This window comes from Solanum dulcamara, chromosome 7, assembly GCF_947179165.1.
Source record: "Solanum dulcamara chromosome 7, daSolDulc1.2, whole genome shotgun sequence".
Classification (NCBI taxonomy): Eukaryota; Viridiplantae; Streptophyta; class Magnoliopsida; order Solanales; family Solanaceae; genus Solanum; species Solanum dulcamara.
In genome coordinates, this window is record NC_077243.1 from 78,047,773 (window position 1) to 78,063,727 (window position 15,955).

The following is a 15,955-nucleotide window of genomic DNA, read 5'->3' on the forward strand; positions in this document are numbered from 1 at the left end:
TGCTTGAGTATTTTTTTCCCCAGCATATTATTTCATTATTCATGATTTTTGAGTGCCCACTTGAGTTATCTGTCTTTTGAGTTATATTAAACCTTCCACTGAGAGTTTGGATGTGTGTTCGCTTGGAGATCAGCAATGGTCTTCGAATGCCGGCTACATCTAGGGTACCCTTTCGGAGTGTGAGACATACGCACACATACAATTACAATCATATATTGTGGCCTAATTAATTTGAATTCGTGTAAGAAAATCTCATTTTGAAATGGTAAGAGTAAAGGGCACTTTATCAAAAGATGATTCCATACATGACTCGAATTCGAGATATTGCAATCACTAGGATTTTCAAATTCATTTCATTTTGAAAATATATTAAAGCATAATTTTGTTGAGATGTTACAATCACAAATATTGTTCATGCTCAAGAAGCTAACAATTAATTGGTCCACAAATATTAGTTAATATCATCTTTTGCTTTTATTTAATTTGTTCCATGTTTTAAAACGTTACTTGCTAACCAACTTAATTAAAAAAGGACAAATCAGCCTTGGTGATGAAACCCAAGATATTGATATTAGATTTGTAGTAATATTAATTAATTTAATTAGTTCTTGGTGACGAATTAAATACATTTTAAGATCTGAATAAAATGGAATAAACTTTTATTTTCAGTTTTAATTAATATTGATTTTTTTTTCAAAGGACTTCAAGAAGAGATTTGAAGAAGGATATCTTTGTATTTTTAGTGTTTTATTCCAGGAATTAGGGGTGGTCATTGTTCGGTTTGGATCGGTTATTGATTAAAACCATAATCAAACCAATTTAATCAGTTTTTAAATGTCTAAAACCATAACCAAACCAAGTAAAATAATAATCACCGGTTTGATTATTGTCGGTTTGGTTCGATTTGGTTCGATTTTTTGGTTTATTACTAGCCGGGACAATTCAAATATTCTCTCTCCACATTCTTCAAATTTCTTATGAAGCTCTTTTTTTCCTCACGGCCCACAAGAGCGAACTTTGCTGCATATTGAGGAAAAACATGCTGATGGCAAATCAAGTGGACCAAACTTGTAACACAGTTTAGATTTAAAAGAACAAGTCAATCAGAGGTTCTAAAATATAAACAACTTTGTTCATTAAAATGAAAAAATTACATATTTAAACTAAACTAACTAGAGAATCCATAATATAATCAATTTTATCTTTAATTAAATTATGAAAATTAATAATTAAAAGGTATAAAATATCTTTAATTATTTATGAAAAACTAATATTATACATATAAATAATTATAAATTTTATGTATCTAATTATCGGTTTGGTTCGGTTATTTTTTACTATAACCATAACTAAACCAAATATTATCGGTTTTTCAAATTTAAAACCAAACCAAACCAAATGTCAGTTTTTTTATTCGGTTTAGTTAAATTTTTAATTTGATTTTGGTTTTAACCAAAACTGTGAACAGCCTTACCAGGAATAATAATTTCAAAATTGTTATTCCATATTGAGTTTGCTATAAAAATAAATCCATGATTGTAGTACAAAATAAATCGGACATTTCTATCACCGATAGGGGTGCTCACGGTTCGGTTTGGATCGGTTTTTATTTAAAAAATAACCAAACCAATTGAGTCGGTTTTTCAAATTGTCAAACCAAACCAAACCAAACTATATCGGTTTTTACTATTCGTTTTTGTCGGTTTTTATCGGTTTTTAAAACACCTTGTAGTCACTATTTGAATAAACAAAAAATAATAGAGAATGACTCATACATGTTTAATAATAGAGAATGACTCACCTAAAGTTTTACTATTTGTAATTGTGAGTAGCTTTTCTGCGTATGAAGTCCACATTTTATTTATTTTTACTTTATTTAGTATAATTCAAAAGAATGGCCCAAGATCAAAAATATAAAAACTCAATATAAATTATATTTTTTTCATAAAAAAATTAAAATACACACACATATATATACAAATTTAATTTTCAAAATATGTATATATAAAGTCGGTTTGGTTTGGTTTATTCGGTTTTTTTAGACTTGAAACCAAAACCAAACCAAATATAGTCGGTTTTTAAATTTAAAAACCAAACCAAATAAATGTCGGTTTTTTTTCCGGTTTGGTTTGGTTATCGGTTTTGTCACGACCCGAGCCTAGGGCCTAGACGTGACACGATGAATGAGACACCCGGATGTACCTCACCCAAGCCTCTTAGCAATCATTAAGCATTTCATTGGTAATGGTAAACAATAACAAGCGGAAATAAAAAATATTTTTCCATTTGTGTCCAAACATACCTCTACTAATAGACTTGGCGGGGGCTAAGACATATCCCTAGCTCACCCTCATAATAAATGTCAAGAAATACCTTAATAAAAATCTTACTATTCTACATAACATAATCTTAGAATAAAAAGGATGTTGTTCCCGAAACATGGGAACTCACCACAAGCAATCTTCAAACTAATACGAGTTAGCCACGTGGAGGAGATCGAGGAGCAACGTCGGTTCCTACATGGTGATATCATGTAGGCAAAAGTATGCGTTAGTACTTTGAATGTACTAAGTATGTGAGTATGCTATGAAATGAAGAACATAAGAGAGACGTGAGTAAGCAATATGCATAAGTGAATGCATGCATTAGACATCATTATATGAGACTTTAAAATATTCATTTTGTGGGGAAGTGACCATAACCGACATTTAAGACCATACGAGCTATTACATGGAATCCAACATAAGCCCCTACGTTGGCACGGGGAGACTACTTGCCAGGTAGAACTCCATTCAGATTACATTTAATTATTTAACATTTGGTGGCTACAAAGGCCTAGCCGACAAGGACTCCTATGGTGGCACATAGTTAATGCAACATGAGACTTTACTTAAGGACCCCTTAGATCGAGTCCCCATCTACATGCTACATTCGGTGCTAGATCAAATTCCATGGAATAACGTTTAAATATCATAATAACATAAACATCGTATAACTTTAGACATCAAATCATCATCGGTGGAATAGCTCATTAAAACCTTTGGTTTATAATATCATTATGACTACCATGCCCTATTTACCGTTCTACTAATGAACCTTGATTTATAAGAAAATTAGGTCTACAATCAGTGATGGCATTCCGGGTACCATGCTAATCGGACCTTCTATTTTGAGAAAATGTTCAAAAGCATTGACGGCCTATAGGGAGGTCAAACATGTCATATCATAACCTTAAACATTTCATTTGATTAAATGTGAGAATTGTCCTTTCACATTGAAACCTCACTTTGGCTAAGAAGCCCTTTCATCGATCAAGCATTCAATCATTTCACAAGACTCCCTTAAACATACGCATTTGCTTCATAAACTTTTATTTGGAGTCAAACTTTCAATTCAACTTCATTTCAACATAAGAAGACTAGGTGGGTTCATTTCATATAACTTTCAAATACATTTAAAGAATACTTGTATGTATGAGAGTGATATGAATGCATCAAATCAAACATCTTAAAAATAACCCACCATATGCACTTTAAAACTACTTTCAAACCTTCATATAAGTACCTTGATAAACTATTCATTTCATGTGAATAAGAATCAACATAAGTCAATATAGGTAAATAAACTTCAAATATCCAAGAATCTATACATTTGAAATTGTAGTATGAAAATTCATAAAAAGTCATCACTTGAAATTAAGAGTCAACATATCAATTTAAACATAATAAGCTTCAGGTATACCATAATATATGCATTTTGAATCATCATGTAAAATACCATAAGATTCCATCATTTAGAATTTATATACAAAGTTGAGAAAAATATTTGGGCTCCATGGATGAAAGAACCCATTGATGAAAACCCACATACTTTAGGGAGGAACTTGAAGAAGAATTGAAGAAGTCTTGGTGTTAGGTCTTCAAAAGGGAGGCTTGAATCCTTGAAACTCTTGTAAGCAATTTTTGTTGGAGAAGGATTTGAAGAAGAAGAGGAAGAAGAGAGGGAAAATTTCTAGGGCTTTTTAGAGAGAGAGAGAAGCTGAAAATAATGGTCCAAAATGCTCAAGGATGGTGTATATATAATTTGGAAAAAGTCCAAATTTCCCCTCTTCAAAAATCTGAAAAACTTAGGCAAAAATCTTGTTGGCGCTATAGTGGCGCATCGCGCCACTGCAGCGCCAAGCCAAAATAGGCTTAAAACCCTGCACATCTAATAGTGGCGCGTCGCACCAAGCCCCGAACTACTGAGGTTGTTTTCTGGCGCTATAGTGGCGTGGGGCGCCAAGCCTGAATTTTGCCCAGGCCTGAAATGTCTGCAGTACTAGTCTGTAGTAAAATGGCCATAACTTTTGACTCCGAACTCCAAAAATTATAATCTTGGTGGAGTTGGAAAGAAGACTTAAAGACCTTTAATTTGGTAGGTCATGGGCCACCCAGTTAATTATACTCTAGGAGATATGGTTGTTGGAAGTTGACCCTTATACGAACTCATTCGGAAACTTAGCCGAAACGAATTCTTTGGACTCGATTTGGTTTTAGGGATCCCTTATGACCCTAAATCACATATAATACCCTTGAATTACTTAGGAATTGATCCTAACTCATGAATGCACTTTAAAGTCATCGAGTACGATCCTATATGTATATGAAAAATGCTACGGGTCTTGGCGTAGAAATTTTTGGGGTGTTACAGGTTTGGTTCGGTTTTTTGATTTTTCGTGTTCAGCCCTGATCACCGATATTAAAAGTTTGACCGAACACAAATTAAAATAATTTTGTATATTATTCAAAGATTGTAATAATTCGTTATCCCACCAATCAATTATGATTCATACTTAAAGGAATTGTTTTTTACATTTAGGAGTCGTTTGGTTGGTGGGATGATCGATGAGATAAACAAAAATACATCATGAATTAGAATATCACCTGATTAGCTATCTCATTTTTATATGAGATAACTGGTTCCACTATTTTACTATAAATTGTGAGATAAAATTAAATAATTCTAAAGTTAATTAATATTCCTAATCAAACGAAAATAATCTTATATTTTGTTTCAAAATTATTATCATTAGCTCATGAATCAAATGACTATCTAATTTTTTCCTTCACCTACTTCTAGTGCATATATTTAAGATTTTCTTTTTTCCAAGCTACTACCTGTATCATTTATCATTCCCACCAAAAAGAGTAGCATAATTTAATTTTTATACACCTAATATTTAAGTCTCATATCTAACCAAAAAAAAAAAGAGGCTAGGAAAGGTTTGAACCGTGCTAATAATTGCAACAAAATTGACCTTATTTTTTTGATTTTTGATTCATTAAAAAAAAGGTGTAAAGTTTTTTTAATTTCATTCGTATAGTTTAGTTTATTTATTATATTATTTATCATTTATCACTATTAAAAATAGGTTAAAAATCGATGGACATCCATCAATTACCATATAAAATTGAGTAAAAACAGTCGAAATTTATGATATGTTTAAGCTCAAAAGTATCAAAAAGTCTTGTTATAGCCACACAAATATTAAGACATTTTAAAATTACTATATTCAAAAGTTTTTTATTTCTTTCTAAATTTTGTCAATGATGAAATAAATTAACGTAGATTAAAATAAAAGCTAATAGTATAACTTTTTAATCCAAAATATACGACGCCTGTCAGAGCCAAAGAAAATCCTTTGAATATTTTCTTCACTTAAATTTTATGAAATAGACAAAAAGGTAATATTTTATATATTTCATTTTATGTCGGGAATTTATAGTAAGATAATCGAACTACTTAATTTTCTTTCTGAATTTAAATTTGTAATTTTTCAAGTCTTTTAAAGGTAGTATTTATATATCGAAAACTATATAAAATGACCATTAATGATTGTGCTGGGATGTATAAGATTTTCACACTTTATTAGAGGTCTCGATTTTGAATCACGATAAAACAAAAAAATCTTGATAGGACGTGTTATCTCCCTTTATGCGATACAAATTTGAATTAACCTAACTTCAAAATAACGTACTTCAGATACAAATTTTAATATAAATTGTTCTTCTCTCATATTAATAGTAGTGAAGTAAAGTAAAATAAGAAAGAGCTTTGTATCTTTTTATTTTCTTGTTAAGTGATAAAAATGTCTATCTTCATGAAAATTATCATCTTCTTGATTGTCTTTAATTTTTATAGATTAAGTTCATCCCATCCACAAAATTATAATGCAATATTTAGCTTTGGTGATTCACTCGCCGACACCGGAAACTTCCTTCTCTCCGGTGCCATGACTTTTCCGGTCATCGGAAAACTACCCTATGGAGAAACTTTCTTCAAGCATGCAACCGGCCGGTGCTCAAATGGAAGATTAATTGTTGACTTCTTTGGTAATGTTTCTTTTGTTATATATATGTTTATTTCAATGTTAGTATAAAATGTTAGTGTTTAAAGAGTGTGACTTAATGGTCAATAAGTTAAAATGAGAATTATGAGGTTTGGGGGTTCAGATCAGCGAAAGGCTAACAAAGCTAGGTGAATTTTTTCTCACCTGCCTAAATTTTGATAGGTAAAGTCACTCGGTATTTGTACTGATGAGAAGTAGTAAATATTCGATGAAATAATTAGTCGAGATGAACACAAGCTAACAGAACATTATTGTCCTAAAAAAAAAAGAAGAAGTTTGAAATAGGGTGGAGGTACAAGATCTAAAAGGGTGTAATTTAGTAGTCAATGAACTTTGAACAATAATTGTGATCTTAATTAGCGGAATGCAGTAAAAAGCACCAAGTCAATTATTTTCATATGACTAAATATTGGTAGGTATATATAGTCACCCAATACATGTGTTGATGAGAGTCAGTAAATATTCTATGGAATAGTCGGTCGAGATAAGAGGGATTGCTTATATGGTAAGCACTATTATGGACGAAGTTAGTGGCGGAAGGGAGTTTGAATGAACTTCTTTTGCTAGAAAATTATACTGAATATACTGGATATCAATTTTTATTTTTATGAATGTATCATAGATGTTGATTAATCCTCTTGATTTTTTTCATAAATTACTTTATTTTTAATGAAAATTCTGACTTCGCCAGCTAATATTTATACTATATGTAGCTGAGGCATATGGATTGCCATTGGTTCCACCCTATTTGGCACTGAAAAAGGGCGTAAAAGCTGAAAATGGAGTAAATTTTGCTATTGCTGGAGCTACTGCTATTGCTGCTGAATACTTTTATAGTAAAAATATTAAAATTTTATGGACAAATAGTTCTTTAACTCACCAATTGGGATGGTTCCAAGAAGTAAAGTCTAACATTTGTGCCACCAGAAAAGGTATGGTTGTAAAAAATAATTTAATTTATCATTGACTATTTACTTTCTTCGTCCTATTTATGTGACAATATTTTTTGATATGTAAGTCTAATATATGCAAAATATCAAAAAAAAAATGTCATTTTAAATGAGTGATGGTAATAATTTCAAATGTCTTGTTATTTTCGATGAATACTAATGAAGGTTACAATCAGAGAAACACAACTTATTGAATTTTTGATAAGATTCTATACATATTTTTTGGAATTTTCAACAAAGATCATTGCTTTTCTTCATTTCCCTTTGTGTTATTTTATCTTTAAATTTTAATATTTTAATTTTTATTTTTTGGTCTGCAGATTGTAGAGAATACTTTAAAAAATCACTTTTTATAGTTGGAGAAATTGGAGGAAATGACTATAACTACCCCTCCTTTGTTGGTGGAAGCATTAAACAACTTAAAGCTCTTGTACCACTAGTTGTTGAAACCATAATTGAAGCAACAAGTGTAAGCTTTGACTCCATTTTTCAAATTTCTCATCTTCTCATTTTTTTCAATTAAATTTTAGGTAGACCTAATGCATAAACAAACACTCAAATATAATTTCAGTCGATAAATAAAAATTCCAACTTTGAGTATATACATCTTGACACCTCGGCATATTTCTACTATGTGAGTTGAATAATCCAATTTACAATGGGGATAAATTTGAGTGTTAAGTTGCCAATTGAGAGCATGTTGAGGTGTCTAAACATACTTTGCAGGCAGCTTCTGGGGGAGTAATAGTATGAGCCTAGTTTCACAAGAGGGTTATCAAGAGCCTTAATAACTCGCATTGTTCAATTAGAAAAGTGGAGGAAAGTAATAGCGATGGATTCCTATAGAGCATCCAGGAAAAAATTAAAATACATTCCAGATGTCATCTAAGTGAAAAGTCGTGTAACTAATTCCGGACAGATGGAGTAATACTTTGCAGGTAGTTTTTCAAATATGTAAATTTCATTAAAAAAAATAATTTTTTTAATCTAAATTCATAATCAAAGATAAATACCTAGACGCTCATACTCTGAACCCCTTCACATAAATTGATACATAGTATTAACTAATTGTCTATTTCCCTTTTCATAATTTGGTTTTAGGTATTGATAGAAGAAGGGGCAGTTGAATTGATAGTGCCTGGGAATCTCCCAATTGGTTGCTCAGCAGTGTTCTTGACCTTATTTGGCACTACAAACAAAGATGCATATGACAAAAATGGATGTTTAAAAGCCTACAATGCCTTCTCCAAATATCACAATTCTAAGCTAAAACTAGGAATTGAGAATTTAAGAAAAGAATATCCTCATGCAAAGATCATATATGCTGATTATTATGGAGCTGCCAAGAGATTGTATCATGCCCCAAAGCATCATGGTACGTTTGTTATCAACTTTAGATTCTTGTTTTTAGAATATTACCCAACTTTTTGTTATATAGTGTATATTACTAAGTTTTGAATATTGAATGGTTATACTAATATATATAATCTTTGATATAATAATATAACCATCCAAGATTATGGTGGGATGAATAAGATCCTTCCATCCTTAACTAGATGTCTCGAATCTGAATCTTGAAAATAAAAAAATTAGGCATGATAGAGTGTGCTTCCCCACTTAAATGTGGGTGTGTGAGAGAGGGAGAGAGAGAGAAAGCATGTATGTGTGTTTTAGACAAAAGCGAATTTAAGACTTAAATTTGATAGGTTCAAAATTTAATGTTTTTAGAACTGAACTTATTGTACCTTTGAGATTATGATTCACGATATAATATTTGTTAAAATATTTAAGTCCTTCTCAAATATATATCCATATTCTGTATCAAAAATACTTGATTCCGTTGAACCTGTCGCTAATAAGCTACATCCGCCACTGGCTTTATTTGGCACTCAAAACAAAGATGCATAAAAATAATTATGTTTAAAAGCCTACAGTGTCTCTTCTCCAAGTATCACAATGCTAAGTTAAAAAAGTGATGAATATATATCCTCGTCGCTCAATAAATAATGCATGTATACCCTCATCGTTTAACACAACTTTGTTTAATTAGTTAATTTCTTCTAATTTTGACAGGATTTTCAAGTACATTAGTAGCATGTTGTGGAGGTGGAGGTCCATACAACTTCAACAATTCAGCAAGATGTGGTCATATTGGTTCTAAGGCATGTTTGGATGCTTCAAGTTTTGCAAATTGGGATGGAATTCACTTAACAGAGGCAGCTTATCACCACATAGCCAAAGGATTGCTTAATGGCCCATTCACTTCACCATCTCTTACATTTCCTCCCATCAAACAAATTTAAGCTAACTTGTGGGATTACACTGAATATGTTCTTGCTGTCGTCATAATAATAACATGTAAGATTTTTTATTTCCGTCTGAACGTTGTTGCTTAGTTGTGATTTTTTGATAGGATTCTGTCAGAAACAGTCTTCGACGAGCATATTTCCTATGGATCCCGTTGAAACTTTTCGTGAGAAATACGTGTGTTTCTAATAATGAATTAATCTCTTTGTTTGTTTGTCAAAATCGAGTTTAAACTAAGCTTTGACAATGTACACGACGAGCATATATAGGTCAAACACTAAAAAAATAACTAGAATTAGCTATGAATTTCATCATTAATCCGTTGCTAAATTACTCGTAGAACAATATTTTCTGATAATTTGTGGCTAAATATGATTAGCAACGAACTTTGCTGTTTAACTATATAATTTTTTTCGTAGCTAATTCCTCTTTTTTTAGTAGTGAAATACTACTTTTTGTTCACATATATATATATATATATGATGTCTTAGACATACTTAAATATCTTTAACGAAATTCCTACTGTCCCTACTGAATATCACGATCCACAAATTAAATATAGTCATGTCATGTAATTAATTGAATATATACAAATACTAAAAGGAGTACTAGTCTATGACTTAAAAAAGGAATTGAATTCCAAGTGTCAAGAATCCCAAATAGGACCAAATGCAGGAATTCCAGATTTCTTGCAAGCATTAACCACATCTCTACTCCCTTCTGGATTGCTAGTAACAATAACAACTTCAGCTCGCCATTTTCGCGCTGCCTCAACACTCATTTCTGATACATTTGGACGTCCTAGCAAGGCTGTATCGTGTATAATCACTTTCTCCTTCGGATACCCGCTTACCATCTCTTTTATTTCCTTACCAAAATTTTCTTCCACCCCTTTTGTCACCCATAGAAAACACACGTTAGCCGCGCAAGGTTGCAATAAAAATGATAAAAATACACAAATTCCGGACCCCGTTGCAACCACTAGAACCCTATTGTACATGTTTACTAAATAAGGTAAACCCGCGAAATGAACTTGTCGTACCCATAAATGGCTCGGGGGATTCGACACTAAGGTTTTCGTGAAATCACCAACCGCTCCTGCCAACATCATGTGTTCTGTTTTCCCATCCGATATGATCCCAAACGCATGCCATTCAGAGAAGGGAGAAGGACTAATTCGTCCTAAAATCCCCGCTTTAATTCCTCCTTCGAATTTTATTATCGTTGCATGACCTGATGGAGACGTGACCTTAACTGGAACACGTCTCACGGTCATCCAGGGGATGATTATTAGCAACGTTATAGCCAATGTGAAGGAAAATTCTTGTTGTTTGATCAGTTTGGAGCCAATTTTCGCGTTGTTGTAAGATTTTGTTTTGGGGTCATAAGAAACCGTTAAGGTAATGAAAATCCAGAGAAGTGATAACGCTATCCATCCAACGAAACGATGAATCCTCTCGAAGAAATTATGATGGAGATGTCGAACGAGAGGAAATGCAGCGAGTGAGGAGAAGGAGAGAAGCAAAAGAATTGCAAAAGCAACGGTAACGATGACAGGGGAAGTGTTTTCTCTGTCATTCAACGTTAGGATTAACGCGTAAACGAGCCATGCAATCGATGAAATTGCACAACCGCTATGGATTCCACCGAGTGACTGGAGTAAAGACGTAACAATAGTTTTGATTCGTATAGGAATCCAAGACCATCCTAAGCAATTCACCGCGACCCAAAATAGTACTCTTAAAAATGCTTCGCTTCGACAGAGTGTCAAAGCGAAGATGTTCCCAATTGAAAACAGGACAGCTTTTTTTCTTGCGTACGGAAAATTTCCCGTACTAGCAAGAATTAAAAAAGTGATATTTAGAACAAAAGATAGCGCGAATAATCGCTTGTATACTGTAAATAAGCCTTGATCAAGAAGGATAATGGACAATCTAGACGAAAAATTATTATTTTTTTCGCGTTTGCTTAGTGTTTTCGGGGGTAAAAATGGCAGTGGTGATGAAACCTTTTGAGGAATTTGCGAAATTGGCCCCTCTTTGTCATAATAGCCCTTTTCAATGTAAGACAGAGTATCATTATCTTCATCTTCATCTTCATTTACGTCTATTACTAGATCACAAAAATGACTACTAGTACGACTCATTGATCGTTGCATGAAAGACGAAGACGATGGAACGATTTTTTTGCTAATATTTTCCCATGGTAGCCAAAATCTATTGCTACCATGAGAATTAGCTTCAATAGTAGGTGGTTTTGGAACGGAAAATGGATCGTTACGAGGCTTTATCTCAAAAGCTACGCCTCTACAACTTGAAAACCTTTCGAACTTGTCTCCAGTTTTCATTTTTTTGGCTTGCGAAAAAAGGGAAGTGTTAAGAAAAAAATAAATAATATAAGCTATGGATGAAGAATTTTGGTACCAAGGAAATTGTGTATGTATTTATAGTCCAATTTATGCCTTGATTAGACATTCAAAATTCCTTTTTATTGGTTGTTACTCTTGTGATCTTTTAATTTTTTATTTACATAAAATTAAAGAATAGGTGCATTATGACTTGGTTCATATTTCTTTTATAACTTCAATATATAGAACAATCGTGCATTGTGGTGGACGGCTCTTCAATTTTAATCAGAGTTTCACGTTTACTTTTTTGGGTATGAATTTTTTTTTATTGGAAGCGTCGTTTTATAAATGTGTTCTGCTATATGTGAATTTAAATTAGTTTATCGTGTTCTAATACAGGTATCGAATATCAAATGAAAAATATTTTTTTACATTTTTTTTCAATATATGGAGTTTGATATTTTTTAGTTTATATTATTTATCTTTCTCGGATTTTTGTATCTTGATCAAAATTCTCTCCATTTTCCCCAAGTTCCTACTTAGATTGTTGACACATGGCATTGGTTTAATGGTTAAAATTTAATTAATTAAAATAAAAATCCAATCATAATTGGAATAATTAATTACTTCCATATATTTTCTCCACAATATGGCATTTGTTTAATTTCTCGATCTTTTATAATTTAATTAGTTCTCAAACTTTTTTATTATTTCACTACCCATAAGTACTAGCGATATGTAAACTTAGGGTTAGTTTTCCATTATTTTCTATTTTAGATTAGTGATTTTATGGTCATATTGGTGGTATAAAAAGAAAAGGACGAAATAAAAAGCCAAAGGACGAAATTAGGACTACTTTATTTTAATTAATTTAATCTTAGCCATTAAATTAAGCCTAAGATATGTGTCACCAATCTAAGAAGGAACTTGAAGAAAATAAAGAGAAGCTTAATGAGATTTGTTTATAAATACCATTTGTTTATATAATAATATAAGAAATATATTTATTACATGTTTTTCCGATTGAGTTCATTATACAAAATTTATCTATTATATTTTATTTCTTCAGTATAATTTGTAGATTATTATATTAAATCAGAATTTACTCTATGTTGCATTCAAAGGACAGCAATTATGAATTTTCTTGTTAACCAAAAAATTAATAATATCTATACTGAATTACTGATAATGAATTTTCTTGTTAAATTCAAGCCTAGTTTGGCTTGGTGGGAAAAACAATAAGATAGGACGATGTTAGCAAACATCTTTTATGTCTTATAGTATGGTTCACATTTCAATAGGATTCCAGATATTATAACCATGCTCTCCCCGTCCTAAAATACTTGTCATATTTTTTTCATCTTTTTTTTAAAAAAAAATAAGTATCAAAAATTTTTTTTTTTTTTTTTTTTGAGTTTCATACCTAAACTATTGAGAATGTGAGTTTCATATCTAAATTATCATTTATTAGTTTGAGAAACAAACCTCCCTCTTTTATTCCACTCTCATTATGCTATATGTACTACACTTTCTCTTTTATTTAAACGAAATTGTCACATCACACACTACATGGATAAAATATTTTATATTGACAAAAATTAAATAAATTATTAGAAGTTAAAATTAAAGATTAAACCCCCCCCCCCCTCCAAAAATATAATAATTATAAAATAAAATATAAAATATTTTTCTCATCCCACTCCACCACTTTCTCTCACCATACCCCCTACCCCCCACCCCCCCAAAAAAATTTTAGTTTAATTTTTAATTTTTAAATTTCTTTTATAAAAGTTTTAAAAAAAAATTCTTACTTCATCCCCCCCTTCAAAAACTAATTTAGATATTATTTAAAATTTTCTTTTATACAAATGATTTTAGGAAAGTATTTTTTACTTGCCGCAAGTCTTTTCTTAAAATAAAATTTTTATTTCTATTATATTTGGTTCGCAATTAGAAAAAATATTTTCCTAAAAATATATGTATATATCTCACTCAAAAAGAGAAAAATATAAAAAATAAAAAATTAAGAGAGGAGGGTTAGATGGAGTTGGTATAATTTTATTATTTTAAAAAAATAAAAATAATAACATTTTTTTAGGAAGGAGTGGGGGAGGGGTGAAGTATGGATTTTTTAAAAATATTTTATATAAGAAATTTTAAAAATTAAAAAGACGGGGATTGTTGGGGGGGGGGGGGGGGGGAGGGAGAGGGAGGAGGTTGTGTAGTGTGTGAGAAAAATTATTTTAAATTTTAATTTTTAAAAAATATATAATTTTTAAAAATAATTTCTTTTTTGGGGAAAAATACTTTAGTCTTTAGCTTTTAATTAATATTAATAGTTTATTTAATTTTTGTCAAAGTGAAATATTTATCTGTGTGGAATGCCTTGTGGCAAAATTTTTGCAAAAAATAGAGAGAGTATATTACACACAGCACTGATGTGTGTTTCTCAAACTAATAAGTGATAATTTAGGTATGAAACTCACACTTCTAATATTTTACATATGAAATTCAAAAAAAAAAGATAGTTTAAGTGTGCTTTTGACACTTATCTCTAAAAAAAAGTCAGTTTAACTAATTTTCAAAGTTAAATTGTGTTATATTAAATTAATATTTTAAAATTAAAATTTTAGATATTCAAAAATTATATGACAAGTATTATAATTTACAATTCTTTTCATTTTAAAAAAAAAATTAGCTTAAAATATTGGTCAAAGTTCATATAATTTAACTTTCGAAAAGCAAAATATAACAAGTATTTTGAGACAAAGGAAGTGTTAGTTTAAAGGCGGAATCCATCGGTGCCCCCTAAAGTTGACACCAACTTTCACTTAGACACCTCAACTAGGTTTTGTTCATTTTAGACACCTCAAGTAAGGCCCCGATGTGTCATTTTGACACTTTTTTGACAATCACCCAAATATATAAAGTGTGTATAATGCACTTGTTGATAACGTGTCAAAAATAGCGAATTAAACGAAGACATGTGACATATATATATATGACTGATAATTTGATGACATGTAACATTTTTAATCCAAATAATAATTTAAAACTTAACAACTTTTATTAATCTCCACCCCCACACCCTCCCAGTGGTCTCTCCAGCACCACCCACCCTTCCACCTAGTTTAAAAAATTATTTTCCATTAATAAACAGACAACTAATTAAAATAATCCAACTAAAAGTTTTGATTCCTTTTCTTTTTTTTTTGTCTTTTTTTGCGCGGGGGCGGGGGTATTTTTATATATATATATATATTTTTGTTAAGACCTTATAGAATCATTGACATGGTCAAATTCTCAACTCAATAATGATCATGCAATTAACAAACATATCATATAACATCATAAACCTATTCAAACACTCAACACAAAGATATATATGTAATTAACAAGCATATCATAATTTATATAGCATCATAAAGATTCAAATTAAATAGTCAACTCAAAGCTATATTATTATGCAATTAATAAACATATCATCAAAAAAATTCAAACATTCAACTCAAGTAATAATTATATGAAATACCGAAATAGATTATGATGAGATGGTTGAGATCTTTCCACTCTTAATTACATGTCTTAGATTCGAACCTTTGAAAATGAAAAAAAATATTCTTATTGAAAGTGTCGCCCTCAGAAATGAACCTTGCAATGCATGAATCTGCATTTTAGTCAAATTTTAATACGAATACAATTATAATTATGTAGTGCACGTCGCCCCAAAAAATGAATCCAATAATACACAAATTCTAATTTAATTGAGTTAATAAAAATACCAGACACCAAATGATAAAAATCCATTCAATATTCAACAAGTCAATAATTTGATGATGCCATTTATACCCTTGAATGTAGTGTGTCAAATGTGTGGACCAAGTCGAATATATGTGGGTTGAAAATGAATTTTCTTTAAAATAGATTATAAAATCTGAGGCTCTATTTAATATGTTTTCA

The 15,955-nt window shown here is 30.9% G+C and overlaps 2 protein-coding genes across 2 annotated transcripts; one reads left to right on the forward strand and one right to left on the reverse strand.

Moving 5' to 3' along the window:
- The first annotated feature begins 6,073 nt into the window (after positions 1–6,073).
- Positions 6,074–9,854, forward strand: LOC129896670 (GDSL esterase/lipase At5g45910-like). The gene is made up of 5 exons (XM_055972608.1): positions 6,074–6,374; positions 7,105–7,323; positions 7,662–7,810; positions 8,443–8,716; positions 9,415–9,854. The coding sequence occupies exons 1-5, from the start codon at positions 6,131–6,133 to the stop codon at positions 9,642–9,644; spliced, it is 1,116 nt and encodes a 371-aa protein (XP_055828583.1). The 5' UTR covers positions 6,074–6,130; the 3' UTR covers positions 9,645–9,854.
- Positions 9,855–10,294: 440 nt separating this feature from the next.
- On the reverse strand, positions 10,295–11,995 carry LOC129894006 (adenylate-forming reductase 06235). Its single transcript, XM_055969489.1, has one exon. The coding sequence runs from the start codon at positions 11,993–11,995 to the stop codon at positions 10,295–10,297; it is 1,701 nt and encodes a 566-aa protein (XP_055825464.1).
- Between the last annotated feature and the right edge of the window lie 3,960 nt (positions 11,996–15,955).

Coding starts and splice junctions, on each gene's coding strand:
- LOC129896670 (XM_055972608.1), top strand. CDS start 6,131: ATGTCTATCTTCATGAAAATTATCATCTTCTTGATTGTCTTTAATTTT. Junction 7,324..7,661: donor CATTTGTGCCACCAGAAAAG/GTATGGTTGTAA, acceptor TTTGGTCTGCAG/ATTGTAGAGAATACTTTAAA. Junction 7,811..8,442: donor CCATAATTGAAGCAACAAGT/GTAAGCTTTGAC, acceptor ATTTGGTTTTAG/GTATTGATAGAAGAAGGGGC.
- LOC129894006 (XM_055969489.1), bottom strand. CDS start 11,995: ATGAAAACTGGAGACAAGTTCGAAAGGTTTTCAAGTTGTAGAGGCGTA.